Source organism: Ambystoma mexicanum, chromosome 8 (assembly GCF_040938575.1).
Source record: "Ambystoma mexicanum isolate Mex_15411 chromosome 8, UKY_AmexF1_1, whole genome shotgun sequence".
In the NCBI taxonomy this organism is placed as follows: domain Eukaryota; kingdom Metazoa; phylum Chordata; class Amphibia; order Caudata; family Ambystomatidae; genus Ambystoma; species Ambystoma mexicanum.
The window spans coordinates 1,558,580,935-1,558,597,624 of record NC_090929.1 but is presented as its reverse complement, the minus strand read 5'-3'; the positions used below and the strand labels follow the sequence as shown (position 1 = coordinate 1,558,597,624).

Below are 16,690 nucleotides of genomic sequence, written 5' to 3'. Positions count from 1 at the left end.
AAATTCTTTCCCACCTCCTTGCTTGGTACTGCTTTGGGAGTCTGTCATAGAAATGGAATACGTCGGAGGACCCAATCCCCTCGAAGAACAAGTTACTTTCTTACCTAGTAACGTTCTTTCGATGGGATGGTCCGACGACGTATTCCATATCGCTCCTTCCCTGCCTTCCCGCTGCAGAATTTCTTTTGCGATTGCAGCTTGCGTTCCGCAAGGGCTTGTGTGTCTGACTGGCAGAAAACTGGTGGCACACGTTCTGGGAAAAAACTATAACTGAGGCTATGGGCGTCGTGCGTCCCACTTATCACATCGGGTGACGTCGGCCGTCGGAGGAGGTCCTCGGGGACGGCGCATCGACGTCATCGACGCAGGACGCAGACGCCAAAGATTTTCCGAAGCAGCACAGCTGTGGACATTACCTGTCATAGATATGGAATACGTCGTCGGACCATCCCATCGAAAGAACGTTACCAGGTAAGAAAGTAACTTGTTCATCTAGCTCTAAGACGCTAACAATCTACCTAGTGTATAGGCCTCCATGACGCATTGGATCCTTTGAGGATGACATTTCAAGCATCCTCTCCAATAATACAAAGACAACCTCTCAGGCACTCATCCTAGGGGACTTCAACCTTGGCTTTAATGACCAAACAGACAATGACGTCAAAGCTATCTCTAATATGCTCTCAGAACAAGGACTTGTCCAAAAAGTAAACCTACCAACTCACTCAAAAGGCAAAACCCTTGACTTGGGTGGCTGACCTAAATTGTAACCTATCTATCAATTCCATCTCTCCACTGCTGTGGACTGACCACCACCTGATTACCTTCACCATGGTAATAGACAAACGGACACAAACAAACATGACTATAGCCCCTCCTCAACCCACCAGGAACAAAAAAGATATCACTATGGACAGACTCTTACCACTTATCTTGCCTTCATTAAGCAATCTATCTGCATCCACAGACCCCGACATACTAGTTGACACCTACAACACAACTATGTCCACGGCATTGGACTCCATCGCACCTCTTAAACTGCGCAAAAGCAAATCACAAGCACACCTAAACGCATGGTTCACCCCACATTTAGAAGAACTTAGGAAAAAATAAAGGAAACTGGAAGCCTTATGGCAACACACACCATCAGCAGAAAATAAAACTAACCTAACTAAATGTGCCGACCACTACAAAAAAGAAATAATTAACACTAAGAAAGATCTTCACAACGACAGGGTTGCCAAAGCCAGCTCTAACGCAAAAGAGCTCTTTACCATACTAAGAGAAATGTAGCCACCGATCCCTCCAGCCGACAATATAACAAAAGACAAAGCCTGGTGCACCAACATTCAGAACACTCTAGCCAACAAAATTGTACTCCTCAAAGGAAAGATTGCGATTAAGAAATCCTCCCTCACCAAACACGATGCTCACCCCCAAACTACCGACACACCAACCAATAAACCAGACCAATTTAAATTCTCCAAGTGTCCATCCTTGAAGTAGAGAAAATCATCTCCTCTCTGAAGCCATCTAGATGCCAGGGCGACAACTGCCCAGCACAACTAATCAAAGATGCAGCGAGAGACCTGTCACCATTAATCACCAAACTCATCAATGCATCCTTTTCAACTAACATTGTCCCAAGTAATTTGAAAATATCCTGGGTCTTACCCCGGCTGAAAAAACAAACCTTAGATCCAGCCATTCCAACTAATTACAGGCCCATCACAACGGTTCTCTTTCTTTTAAAGATACTTGACAGAGTAGCGTACATACAGATACAACAATATCTGGAAACTAATCATCTCCTCAGCACCCGCCAATCAGGTTTTAGGCAACAACATGGCACTGAAACTGCATTGATCGATTAAAAAACACAAATTGAGGCACTCTTGACAAAGGGAAACTGCCATGCTGCTCCTCCTTGACTTGTCAGCTGCCTTTGACTTGGTAGACCTCGAAATCCTTTGCGAACACCTTGCCTCAGCGGCTCACTTTTCTAAGGAAGCAGTACCATGGGTTCAATCATTCCTCAACAATAGAACCATGCGAGTATTCTCCCTGATAGACTCAGCAGATCCTCTCTCAATAACTTGTGGCGTTCCACAAGGAACATGTGTCTCACCCGCCATGTACAATATCTTCACGAAGCCACTTTTTGACAAATTGGACAATCTGGGTGTCATCTACACCAATTATGCAGATGACACACAGATCCTCATACCCCTTTCGGGCAATTACATCACTGACCCGGCTCTTGTGAACAAAATCTACCTCCTCATTCAGGCATGGATGGCCATGCACGGCCTCTGCCTGAATGACGACAAGACCGAACTCCTAATACTAGGTACCCCGACCAACATTAAAAAACTCAACGAGTATTCCTCCTTCAACATTGACGGAAATACCATCAAGGTTGTAAAGGAAGTAAAAACACTTGGATTCTACCTCCACTCCACCCTAACCACGAGGAAACAAGTCAACTCCCTAGCGTCCACATCAGCATACACATGCAAACTAATCTGGGCTAATACCCCTGTACTTTCAAGATTGGACTATTGTAATGCCCTCTACATGGGGTCCAACAAATACATCTTAAACAAAATCCAAACGCTACAAAACGCACTGAGAACGGCACTAAATATCCCAAACCGAGATCACATATCAGCGATCAGAAGACAAAACCATTGGCTGTCAATTAAAGACAGAATTATGCTCAAAACAACTTCCCTGACCCACAAATGCCTCAACAATGCCGCACCACAGTACCTCTCTGACCGGCTAGCCAAGAAAACTACTAATCGCCTAACTAGATCCTCCAATTCTTGCTACCTTAGCATACCACGTTTCAACCTAGCCAAATCTGGCGGCAGAAGCTTGCCAGTCATGGCAGCCCAAACATGGAACTCACTCCCCTACTCACTTCTGGCTGATCAAACGTACCCCAGTTTCAGACGAAACATACAGAAATGGATTAGAACCAGTGACGCTCACCCAACAACTTAGTATCAAACAGATCAAGCCAGCACCTGCCACCATATAAGTTGGCACTGAAACTTCACCTCTTACTGCCTTATACTGCCTTCCTTAATGCAACTGTATATATTGTAATCTATTGTATATGTCCTTAACCGCCTACCAGCAATTCTATGACTGTAATTCTATGACTGTAACTCTATGTATCATTAAGCCTAAAGCCTCCTTGTACTGCTTGCACTCAGTTACCCTTGGGTTTGGTGCGCCATATAAAAACAATAAACAAACAAACAAACAAGCACCACCCCCATAGCTCCTGAAGCCTCCCTTACTATTTGGCTCTCGTTACCTTGATCGAGTTTGGCTAGACTAAGTGTCAGTAACTGTTCTCTGAGTAGGTTGACCTCTCAAAACCATCTAACAGGGTGGGTTTTGAAAATCCATTTTAAAGGCTCATTTTGCCAATCGATTTAAGGAAAACTAAATAATGTACCCAGAGATTTATAGATGTTCCGTTAACCATTGTATGCTGTGTAATAGATCAAGGGAGTTAATTGGAGATTGTTTCCATATATATTCACAGAGGTAGATTTTTCTGGGCTTCAGGTGGGGCTTCCACAGATCATCTCAAGTGTGGCAGTAAAGGTAATTTTCCATAGTATTCTGTCATCTGCTGTTTTCTGCAAGAGGAAGAGTGTGACTCTTCGGTCTGTGATGGAGGACTTGTGTTCCATTTGGGATGGGTTAGTACTGATTCAACAGGTGTAATTGGAGATTCCCTCTTTATTGGAGTTGAGAGGGAGGAAGCCTAGCTTATCGTCTCCCTGTGTGGTTTTTCTGGAAGACATTCCTCAAGCAATATTTGACACTTTTATTTAACAAGGCTTTAAAAAAAAAAGAAACCCTCTTTTTCCAGTTCGGGTGATGATGATGAGGTTTTGTGGGTTCTAGTTGATCTGAACATTTTGCTTGTATTCTTATGTTCACAGGTTCCCAGTGGGACAGTTACAGAAATCTTCGCCTCTGATAAAGCAGAAGAGTTTCGCAGGTAGGGGCGATGTTTGCTGTGTGGGTTTGCCTTTTGGGATGGTGGGAAGCTGTTTTTGGTCGCTCGTAATCTAGGAGTTTACCTTGATTCCTCCCATTCTTTTTCTAATCCGATTTCTTCTTCTGCTTGCTCTTGTAGAGTGCATCTCTTTAATACACATAAAACCAGACCTTATCTTTCTTTTCATGCCACAAAACTTCTTGTACTGTTCTTTGTTACTTTTCGGGCTTCCTACCTTTCACTTAGACCCACTTAAATCTATTTATAATTATTCAGTTCATCTTCTTTATTTGCTTGTGACTCCATTAACCTTGCACTTCTCTCTTTGCATGACTTTATTTTAATTACTTGTTTAATTTCTTATGTCTTTTCTTTACATCTCTTCATAATCTTTCTTCCCTTGTTTTTTTTTGGTCTCCTTCTGTTCTCAATCTATATTCCTGCTTACGGTTCCTCGTCCCCCTTGTGCCCTGTCCCATTTTCATTCTTTTACTTTACCTGGTGATGTTTGATGGTGAAGACTTTGCACTGCTGCAGTCCAGAATTGCACTTTTTCAGTGACCAACAGCAGTGGTCATCCATTAGACTGAAGCCCTGTGGTTGCATGGACTGGTTGCTTGAATTGACATCTTGCTCTGAGCTGGTGCCAATCAGCTGCAAAGCCTATTGGTTTTGGGAGCAACCCGGATGTCCCTCTTGCCCTTTGTTTTCAGCCCTGGAACAGCCTACTAGGCCCCGCACCACGTTTGTCTACATCCAAAGATGAGCAAAGCATTAGGTTATTTTCAAGAAAATGCTCCATTTCAAGTCAAATGAGCAAGACTAATAAATATGGTCCCCACATGACGAGGAACCGTGTCTGCATCAAGGATCAGAACCTTAAAATAAAAACCTGAAACTTTTAAAACTACAAACCACCCCATCATTTTCATTAAACACTGTTTGCTGAATGCATCATTTATCCAGTCCCATTACTATGATTATGATCGGTGCAATGACACAACTCTGCCTCTGTGGTGCATGCTGGCTAGTTTGTAAATGCCTGTGTTGTACCAGTAAGGAAGGGAGATTTTCAGCACCTTGAGGTTTATCCATTTTCAGCAGTGGCCCAGAAATACTTGTAATCAAGGGTTATGACATTCTAATTTGGCATCGTAGGTTTACATGTTTTTGTGAATTAGTGGTTGATAGTTTGGTCCTTTTTAAGAATGTTTGATATGTTCTGCCTACTAATGTACTTGCTAGAGGTAATGATGTAAAGCGAGATGGGAAAGCTACCTAGTGGAAGCAGACACTAGTAGACAGCAGAGAATAGACAGATGCCTGCAATGAGGAATAAACCAGGGTGCGGAAGTATACAAATAGGGACTTCTTTTATGGCAGAGAGGTCATCAAAGATTGAGGTTTTGTATTTTATGAACTGAAACTCTCACTTTAAGATACATTGTGTTTCTCATTGCCGCTTTTTGTATGCTGCAAACCATGAAGGCTAACAAAACATTCTTTCAGCCAACAGGAGGACTTTGTTGAATTGAGTTTCCCAACGATTTCCAGCACAGGACCGAATGGTGCCATCATTCACTATCGGTAAGGAAACCGGTTTATATTTTTCCTATTACTGGAAAACAAAAGCCTTGTTCTATTTGGATAATATTTTTGACAGGGCACCCTTGTCAAACCTGTGCTGCCTGTAGGCTAACATTTTGCCACCAGCAACCTTCCGACTTAGTATAGGATGCTGCTGCATTTACTGTTCATATCCAAGAGGTTGAGCTTGAAGCAGTTCTCACCTCAAGGTTTAACAGCTCTTCTCAGTTGTGCATCTGTTTTCTCACCTTTTTTTAATGCATCAGTCATGGAAAGTTTACCATCCTGTGCTGAGATATTGCCTTTTCTGTTGCTGGCTTAAACCTGGAAATCCCAATTTCCCCCTGAAACCAGCACAAATTTGCATTGTACAAGTATATTAAAGAGTTCCAGCCCGCTAGCAGATCTTCTAGTGATGGGGCAATTGGATGACGTTTTAGTGGCCAAACAGCTTTTGACGATTACTTTTCGAAGATTTACATCAGTTGGGTGAACGAACATCCCATGGACAGAATGAAGCCCCCATTCTACATTTATTCTATATATTGCATATAAAGGTGCTATGGTCTTGTGGTCCATTAAAATCTGGATTATGCTGGTTTAGCTTTACATTCACAGAGTACAAAAATGTGCAAATGTTTTTGTCTCTTCTTATTTTAAATTCTGTTTTAGTATGAAAATGATCATGTCTGTAGTCTGACCGATCAGGAGATGTCCGCTGAATCAGTTCTCTGTTTAGGCAATTGTTGGTTGGTGGAAGTTTCCTTGCTGAAGCGGAGCGCACGCCTTCAAACGATTGGGGTTGTTTGACCCTTCCCCATGGCTTGCTAAGTTATTGTTTCAGCCTGCCACAGCATGCCCTTGGCTTATGGATGGGAAAACCTGTTTTCAAAGTAGCCAAAAACCTGTCGTACCCCTTCTTGTTACTTGCTTATAAAGCAAGTAAATTCTGTTTCAAAGTGCCCACAAGGCAACAGGGAGGGGACATGGTAATGAGAAACATTAAAATACATAAAATAATAAATACAATGGAGGGGAGAAAGAGGACAAACCTACTATGCCTTGTGAATATTCAGAACGTGCAAGTGCAGTGGAAGGGTCTGTGGGGTTAGGTGCTGGGGTGCCCATGCTCATGGGTGAGCAGCAGATGTAGTGCATGGTAAGGTAAGTGCGAGCCTCCAGGACCGAGGCTGTGCCCAGGCAAATGCGGAGGGTTTGCTGAGGCAGTGCGGAGGATGGACAGAAGCTGGGGGCGATTGCGTGTGGGAGGTCAGGGCCCGAGGATGCATAAGGGCCCTGGCACCCAATCAAAGCAACTGTGAGATTAGCAAAGGAGAGAAGGGAGGAAGGAGGGGGTAAAGAGGAAAGTCTTGAGGAGCTTCCAAATTTAAGAAATTCCTGCTCAAGATGTAGAGGGGGTGGGGGCAGAGAAAACATTCCTAACCCTTCTATGCTCAACCCAACCCACCTCTAGGCTCCCATGTGCAACACCTAGATTGCAAACCTTTGCTCTGATAGTCGCACACTCCGACTCCATCTGATAGTGACCTTCCAGCACCACTGCAAACAAGGCCCACCTCATAGAACAAGACAGTCCCCAAGGACTCCCAGCTGAAACACATAGTGTATGAGCTTTTGCTACAGCATTGATGTCCCCTGAACCTCAACTTTCAAATTGTTACCCACCACTTCCCACACTTGTAGCCTATCGCGAGGTGACTGTACGCAAAGCCATGCGACTGTTGGGAATGATGCCCTCCTGTATTTATCTAGTCCCACACGCACGTTTGCCCATGCGCCCCATGCAAAAGTGGCTCTCAAGCCAATGGTGTCAGGCCAGCGGACAATGGGACGGCCTAGTGGTTGTCTCAGCAGCCCTCGTTCTCTCTCTGCTGTGGTGGTCGAGGGAAAAACTCTTGCAGGGGAAGACCTTCACCACCCCCACAGTAGAAGCCACTCTCACCACGGACGCATCTCTGATGGGCGGGGGTGCTCACCTCCTTCATCAGACGGCGCACAGCGTTTGGTCCATAGAGGTAGCATCCAGCCACATAAACCTGTTGGAATTGCTAGCAATATTCAAGGCCCTGAAGGTCTTTCAAACACACTTCCAGGGAAAGACAGTCCTAGTCCTCAGAGATAGCACCACGGCCATGTATTACCTGAACAAGCAAAGTGGCACTCACTCTCCAGGGCTATCCAAACTGTCTCAGAACATATGGAAATGGGCTCACAAACACAAGATGTTCCTCCTGTCACAACACGTTTTAGGGGAACTCAACCTTTTGGCGGACGTTCTCAGCAGAGACTACTACGAGTGGTGATTGCACGAAGACATTATTTTCAATGTCTTCACAGACTGGGGTTTCCCAGAGATCGACTTGTTCACCACTCTGGAGAACGCACAATGCCCAGATTACACCTCCAGGTACCCGCAGAACCGCTCCAAGGGGAACAGTCTATGGATAACATGGTCAGGGAAATTTGATTACGTGACCCCCACCCGTTTCCCCGACTCCCCTACTCAACAAAATAGTGCACAAGATGCACCAGGAACCAGTCACGATGATCCTGGTGGCCCCTATGTGGGCCCACCAACCCTGGCTCTCATCTGATGGCAATGTCAGTCTCCCCTGCGAGGAAGCCACCATGCCCATACAAAATGCTATCACAAGACTGGGGAAACACTCCATCCATGCCCGCAAACTCTCAACTTGACCTGGCTCCTGAGGTCATAGAGTTCGGACACCTCCAACTTCCTCAGAGATGCAAGGACATACTTAGAGAAGCAAGAAAGCCTAACGCCAGACATTGCTATTCAAATAAATGGAAGCGCTTAGTCATCTGGTGCAATTCCAAGAGCATCAAACCCATAGACTGCTCACCAACACATATTGTCCAGTACTGGACTCGCCTACTAGACTCGGTCTGGTTTTTAATTCCCTGAAGGTCCACTTAGCTGCACTTTCAGCTTACACTACGTCCCAGAAAAAGGTTTCGTGGTGGAAAATCACAGTAATCAAGGCTTTTATGGAAGGGGTTAAAATACTTCATCCCCCTATTTCCAACCCATCTCCCTGATGGGACTTAAATGTGATATTAATTAGACTAATGGAATCTACATTTGAACCTATGCATAAGCGCACCCTAAGACTCTCACTTACAAGACCGTCTCCCTGGTGGCAGCCACTTAAATAAGAAGAGTTGGTTAACTGCAGGCTCTTTCAGCCCTAGACCCATTTGTCATGATTCACAAAGAAAAGGTGGTCCTGCACACTCGCCCACAATTTGCGCCAACATTTATTTCAAAGTTCCATGTCAACCAATCAATAGAACTACCTACCTTTTTTCAGAACCCCACTAACGTGGCAGAAAGAAGTCTCTACACACTTGTAAGGAGAGCAATCATCTACTATCTGGAAAAGACAAGACCATTTAGAAAGATGAACCAGTTTTTCGTTTCAGTGGCAGCTGGTAGAGAAGGGGATCCTGTCTCTAAATCAGCAATTTCAAAGTGGATCGTAAACTGCATCACACTGTTACACTCTTGCCAAGAGAGATCTGCCCCTCAAGCCTATAGCACACACTACTCTGGGCACTGGGGCTTCCATAGCATACATTGCAAATGTTCCTCTTGAGTCCATTTGTAAAGCAGCAACCTGGAGTTATGTACACCCCTTTACAGAACACTACTGCCTGGATACACACTCTAGGTCTGATTCTCAGGTGGGACAAGCGCTACTAAGACATCTCTTTACTACTGTTCCTTCACCAATCCAACCACCATCTCTGGGTACTGCTCACTAGTCTATGCCTAGCTTGTGATTCTGGGCAGATTCACAAGCATCTGAAGACCTGCATTATTCGCCGTAATAGCATTTCTGATGATTGTATCTTCTTAGATTCCCATGCACCCACCCTTCCTCCCCACTTGGAGTAGAAGGAACATTGATTACAAAGGGAGAAAGGAGTAAGATGTCACTCACAATAGTCATAAGGCTCCCTCCTGGCAGAAGGAGCGCAACCAGGGGGACCTCGACGCGTGGGGGATTTTGAGTGCATTGCGTGTCACATTGGGGATGATGTTGCGGGCGTGCCTGTGTCGGCGTCTCCTTTTGGCCCTCTGACATCCAGCGATTGCCACTGGATGTCGGACTGTATGCACAGCATGTGAGTCTAGGCGGATACAATCATCAGAAATGCTATTACATTAAGTAATGCATGTTATATAGAAAAACCCTAGAATTCATAGAAGAACATCAGCTTTTAAACCAGACAAAAAGACCTATGAGAGAAACGGAAACCGCACTTCTCTCAATCTGGGATAATCTAAAGGGAAACGTAGACTCGGACAACAGCACCGCTTTGATACTTCTAGACCTCTCTGCAGCATTCGACACAGTTAACCACGACATCCTCATCATGAGATTGGAAGCATTTGGAATCGCTGTCAACCCTTCCTAACAAACAGAACAGAAATGATGTGGATGAAACCTTTCAACTCCAGCCCAAGAGAGCCGTCATGCAGGACAAGGATCATCGTTCTCCACATTACTATTCAAAATCTACCTGTCTCAACTAAGCAAGATCATAGAAAGACACAGCCTCGCCTGTTACGGCTACGCTGATGACACACAAATAGTCTATACAATACAAGACCCACAAGAAGAAAACACAACATTAGAGAACTGCCTTTGTGAAATAAACAACAAGATTAACTCGAACCACCTCAAACTCAACCCAGGCAAAACAGAAATAATGATCATCACAAAAGACAACAACTACATGCCCAGGCCAACAGAACTTGGTGAAACCCCAGCCCCATCGTCGATTTGTAAAAATAAAAAACCTGGGAGTCCTAATGAACAACATACTTACTCTAGAGCCACAAGTAAACGCCTTAATCGAGAAATGCTTCTTTCTCCTTCGAGCGGTAAAAAGGATCCTACCATTCTTATAATTCACTAACAAAACAATGACTGTCATTGCCCTCGTCATGTCCAGAGTAGACTACGCCAATAGCTTATATCTAGGCATTCCTGAGCAACTTCTAAAAAAACTCAAACGCATACAAAATGCTGCGGCCGGACTGCTCCTTAAACTTCCACGAAGAGAACACATCACACCAGCCCTGAAAATGCTACACTGGCTACCTATCAAACAGCGAATCAAGTTAAAATCAATGTGCATTACGCGCACAGCAATCCACGACCAAGGTGCAGAGTTCCTTAGGAAAAAAAATAAACCTGCATCTCACAAGAAGGCCACTCAAATCCAGCAGCGACATCCGTTTGGAGCCAAACTCATGCAACAAAAGGAAACTCGGAGGATCCACTTTCACCTCGCCCCAAAAACCTGGAACGAACTACCAAAGAATATACGTAACGCAAGAGATCACCTCCTATTGCGAACTCCTCAAATCCTGGCTCTTCATCCCATAACTAGAAAGAATGCCCATAGGTTATACAAAGCTGAACACTGCTAAGAGAGGAAACCGATTCCCTATACCTAAGCCATCGCCCATCAACGGAAGTAAGGTATATCAATCTACAGCAATCCAACCTAGCAATTGAAAGATAGATAATCTAGAATCATACTAAATAATGATTTTAGTTTGTAGATCGACCGGGATGAAAGGGTAAGGATGACCTATCAAACACCTTGGCGTACAGGGTAACGCAGGCAGCAATGGACCACTGACAGTAAATAGATAGGAAGGGAGCGGGTGAAGGTAAAATACAGCACCAATACCTGTGTGGAGATAATGCTCGCCCAACCGAGTCTACTGAGTTTGAAACAACACAGCTGGGAACCAGCCTCGCCATTGCCCACAGAAATTAGTCAGACAAGAAATATACCTAGCCTGTATGACACCCGGATACATAGAACAAGAATACAAGGATTAAGAGACATCTAAACCCACTAACCCAAAGCTCAAATTTCTGCATATTTAACTCACAAGAAACCCACACAAGCACTTCTCGCACAGCAAACCACACACACTGCAAAATCAAACAATCAACACATAAGTCGCACCAACAGTACACAAGGACTTGCATCGATGGTGAGCGGTATAAATACCTTTTAACATTAACACTTATTTTTCCAACCCCAGTAGTGCATTCATTCAGTTTGCTGTTCCCTTCCTATGTACTTGCCTTTGACACGTTTATTCAGAATTCTTTGTTTTAATGTGCTCTTGGACTATAAAAAGAATACCAACCAATACATGCAAGTATCTATGCGGTTTGGTAGTTTGATGCCCGTGGCGGACAATATATTAGGTTTGGTAGTTGTCGACTCGGGTGGAGGGGGTACAGGGGGGATGGCAGAGTGATAGTGAGGTGGCCAGGGGAGCAGTCAGGGGGGCAAAGGCGTTACACTGTGATTTTGGGGAATGTGCTATTGGAGGATGGGTGAGGGGAGTCTTTTGGTGTTACTAGACCATGCAGCAGTGAAACCGGGTTGGACTTTGGTGGGGGAGTGGCCTACTATAGTGGATGAGCAGCTTCTGAAGTGCAACCCCTGCGAGTTGAAGTGGCTGGATAGGAAATCCGGCCATAGTGGCCCCACCAGCCGTTGTTATCAGGGTCTGTATGTACCATTTGTTAGTATGCGCTGATGTCTGCCGTAACAGGAATGAACATATATCTGCAATATGTATTTAACATTTAGGGAATTACTATGATTCTCTTGTGCTTCATTTGTAGGCCAGTTCCGGAAACAAACAGGCTGTTGTCTGTAAATGAAGTCTTTCTGCTGGACTCCGGAGCTCAGTACAAGTAAGTAGGCCAGGGCCTTGTGTAGGGAGTGGGGTTGGGGGTAGGTGGTGGCAGTGGTGTAAGGTAAAGATCTAAGAGTGGTGTTAAGATGGATTTCTATTTGCGGTAAATGCAGAAACGCAGGAGAAAAATATCATAAACCGTAAAAATCACACACCTGCCACCAGCTTGTCTTTGGCACTTTCTCAAAGTAACCAGGAAGCCATTAAGTAAAACGTTATAATAGGCTATAAAGTGTTGAAAAAATAGAAAAATACCAAAAGAGACAGTGGGCCTCATTACAAGTCCGCCAGTCCGGAAAGAACGGTGGCGGTAAATCCTGGCAGAAGTAACACCACCCGCCTGCAGGCGGACATGGAAACACCAGCTCTGTCATAGACGGAACCAGTGTTTCCATGTTCCCCATCCCCATGGCGTCCTACAGGACTCCATGGGAATGGGGCTTTACAGAATTTCGCCTCCAGAATTACCGGGTCACCGGGGTTGTAATTCCCCGGTGATACCGGCAATCACGGAGGCGGAATGGAATTACTGGTCCGGCGGCAGCTTGCCGTTTTTTACGGCATGGCTACCGCCGGACTCGTAATGAGGCCCAGTCTCTCAGTACTGACTCTTTCCCCGTGGTGCTAATAGAAATAATAAACTATTCCAAGGTTCCATGGACTGTACCTGTTAGTACCAGCCCCGGGGGCCACTTTATTAACCTGGGCCACAGGCTTTTACGACCCAGTATAGGCCTTGGAACAGGATTTCATATATTAAGTAGACACATTGTTTTGCCCTCAGCCGGTCATCTTTGTGGAATGCCAGTCTATAATGACATGGTATTTGACACTGTGTTCCATTAATGTTTTCGGGAAATTACTTCCTGTTTCTTATCTCTTTATTCTTATTTGATCCCACACTGATAATTCATTTTATTCACCAGTAAAACTCCACAAAATATTCTATTTAACAAAATCACATTTGTTTTTGCATACTTTTCTTGTGTATTTCTTTTCCCTTGTCCCTCAATGTTACATGCTAAAAACATGTTAATTAGTATTTAATTAGTATTTTTACTGAGCAAACTCTTTCATTAACGTTTCAGAGCTATTCCTCATGTTGGAAAAACACTTTTTTGAAACCACACCCTTTTTGCTAAGTTATTCAGTACATTCCTGGTCAATGACATTTAAAAAAAAAAAAACTTTTCTCAGCTATCAGCCGCTCTTGGAGCCAATTACTTTACAGCATTTTTAATGAGCAAACGTTATTAACCTAAACTACAGTCGGTAAAGCTGAAGTTTTGTTTTGTCCTTTCATTATGTATTCTGGGAAGTTACTGAAATAATTTCAGGTTTTGTGTGTGCTGGTTACTATTAATTACCTCATTGCATTAATTGTCCTAATAAGGCTTACCGCCCAGCTCTTCTGTGGACTCCTTGGCAGTGGAAGTGTTAAATGTCCATCAATTTCAGTTTGTAATTGATGCCTTTTTTTTTGCAAGACGAAATATGTTCAAAATGTTGTGTTGATATGAGTTCTGTAACAAAAAAGTAGATGTTCGATTGAGTGACGGGGATATTACCCTACCACCTTTTACACATTCTGTCAATACAGATTGGAGTTTGAATGGTTTGGTGGGGAGCATGATTTCTTACACAGAACCAATGTATTGATAAATATTTCAGCTGCCTATCATCAGTGCTATGGTATAGGACATGAACCACCGTATTTAAACACACCAGCTTCAACCGTATTGTGTGGATTACTATTCCATACTTATCTTAGGAGAAACAGATCTTGATCTCAGAATTCATCTAAATTCTTTTTCTGTATCTTCTCTTTTGACTGAGTAATGAAGTAAGAATGTAGGAAAAAAAAAGTCCCTGAACGAATATTCACGATCATGGGGAAATAAAACATGTCAGTCACTTTTAAGAATGCATCTGCGACTCCATGGCTGGAAGTGATATTTTAAGCAGTCTGAGGAACTTAAAGTTCTCCAGCATGGGGTCTGGCATGGATTCACATGCTCATGAATATTCCCCGTCGTCAGGCTGGGAATCCTCAGTAAAGAAAAAATCAGTTTCAGTTTTGTTTCTGAACTGTCTTTCTACTAATAACCAATTACTGGTCTCTGGGTCATACTGCCCTCAGTCAATGACTGCCCTCTACCTAAGCCCCTCCTCTGGCAGCCATCTTCAGATTTTTACCGCACGTTCAAGTGTTGGGAGTCCTCGTGCTATAGCTCTCGAGCTTCTACTACGTATTGCGTTTTTTTTCAGAGAGTTTTCTCAATTTTTTCGGTCAAATGAGCCTCAAGCTCCACCGATTCATCATCCGATTAACGGGGACCCGTTTTCGGAAGCTTCTACGCCCCTCAAGGGCAAATTTTCATTGAACTTCACTTCTTTTGAGTATTCTGGAATATTCTTGAGGCCTACGCATGGACCTGGCCGGAGACAAGGGAGACTCGACGCCTCTGTTTAGGATCTGCCCAAGATGTGGACTACGGAACGTTTTCCTGGAAGATGGGCACTCCCGGTGCCTTTACTGCCTACACTTAGATGAATCGCACGTCGAGGTGGCCTGTGCATTCTGCAAGGACATGTCCGCCCGCACCATGAAGGACCGTCGCAAGCTGGTCGCTGAGTGGCTGGAGACAACCCAGCTGCAGGTGAGCCCTGGCAACATACTTCTCCCAAGAGGAAATCTGAGTGGTCTTCTAAGAACTTTGAGGGCGCTCCGGCGACGGGGGCCCAACAGCAGACAAAGCACCGCGAGTCTGCGGGCACTGGGAGCGCCGTTGGTATGGGCTCCTTGGCAGCCAGACTGGGCGCAGCTTCGCCGACGCCGTCAACCACGAGCCAACGTTCTGGCTCACCAAAGAAAAGGAAGTCGGAGCAACCGGGTAAGCATTGGGAGAAGGCCCGATCGTCTCCGACAGAGAAAGTCAAGGGGGAGCGAGGTGCTGACCCTCCCCCCCTGTGAAGGCCTCAGACGCGTCTACGGTCGTGAAGGCCCAGGTTCACCAGGCCTAAGCGTCTATTGAGGGAGTGGTGGCATCCCTGGTGAAGGCTGCAGATTCGGGTTCCCAGGAGACATCCACCAGGACGAGTGTTTCCCTGCCCGCCCGGAGGGAATCGTCATTCGTGCCCATTGCGAAGACTCCCATGAAGATGCCGTTCATCTCCCCGACACTGTCGCCCCTGGCCGAGAAGAAGGGGGGCGCAGTGGTCCAACTAGACTCTGAGATCTCTTCTGAGGAGGATTTTTCAGGCCTGACCGTGCCTGAGAAGGGGGTTCGAGGCCGGCCCCTACGGGAAGGACCCCGACGAGGCGGATGGGGAGAGCGACGAGGGAACCGATGAGGAAAAACAGGACGGGGAGGAACCAGACCCCACGCCACTCCCGTTGCAACCGCCTCCACTACCGACGGACAGGTCGGAGGACATCCTGCAAGCTCTGCACATCCTGTGCACGGAGATGTGGACAAGGCTGCTCACGCCGACGGGCGTTCTGGCGCCTGGACCGTCAGAGGATCCACCGGTTAAGAGAAGAGTCCATCCTCCTCCACCGTACCACCCCTCCCCTCCACCCCCTCTGCAGGGGGACAAGTCGGAGCTGCATACGGCAACGATGGGTATGGGCGACGACGACTGAACAGATCTCCCGTCGCCGGTAGCCAGGGCTTCTCCCCCCTATGAGATCGGATCCTTCCACGCCATGATCTCTAGGGCCTCAGAGCTGTTTCAGCTCAACCCTGAGGAAAAGGAGGGTTTCCTTTATCAGCGACGAGAGGCCAAGAGGAAGACTGTGCTCTCGGTCCTGCTGTTGGACGACATCTGGGACAAAGGGCTGTCCCTCCTGAAGAACCCATCCTTGACCCCAGCAAAGAGAGACCGGTACGAGAAGAAATACCGTGTTCCAGACTCTGCACCGATGTGACATGACATGAAGACATGATAGGTTATTTATAACGTGCTTAATACCCAGAGGTTTCTAAGCGCGGACCGGGGATCGAACCTGTCTGGCTCTGTGTTGTCCATCTTCCAAGGCGAGCACGTTGCCGCTGAGCTATCCTCCCTCCTTCCGTGCCTCGGAGCGCAACCGTCCCCGGACTCAGTGGTCTCCGCGGGGGCCGGGAAGAAATCAGCAGGGTCGGCGGCATAGACTTCCACTTCCCCAACGGAGGGCGAGGGAAAGAAGATGGACGCCATGGCACGGCGGGTCATGTCGGCGAGGACCATTAAGGCTGCCAACGCTCTCGGTATCGTGGCCCGCTTAGATAGGGAGCTGTGGTTTAAAA

The 16,690-nt window shown here is 45.7% G+C and overlaps 1 protein-coding gene across 1 annotated transcript in view; it reads left to right on the top strand.

Moving 5' to 3' along the window:
• XPNPEP1 (X-prolyl aminopeptidase 1) overlaps nt 1–16,690 on the top strand; it is a 297,380-nt gene that overhangs the window by 169,605 nt on the left and 111,085 nt on the right. The window contains exons 13-15 of the mRNA XM_069611759.1: nt 3,969–4,027; nt 5,537–5,614; nt 12,325–12,396. Coding sequence (XP_069467860.1) covers nt 3,969–4,027; nt 5,537–5,614; nt 12,325–12,396 — 209 coding nt within the window. The remainder of the gene's footprint in view (nt 1–3,968; nt 4,028–5,536; nt 5,615–12,324; nt 12,397–16,690) is intronic.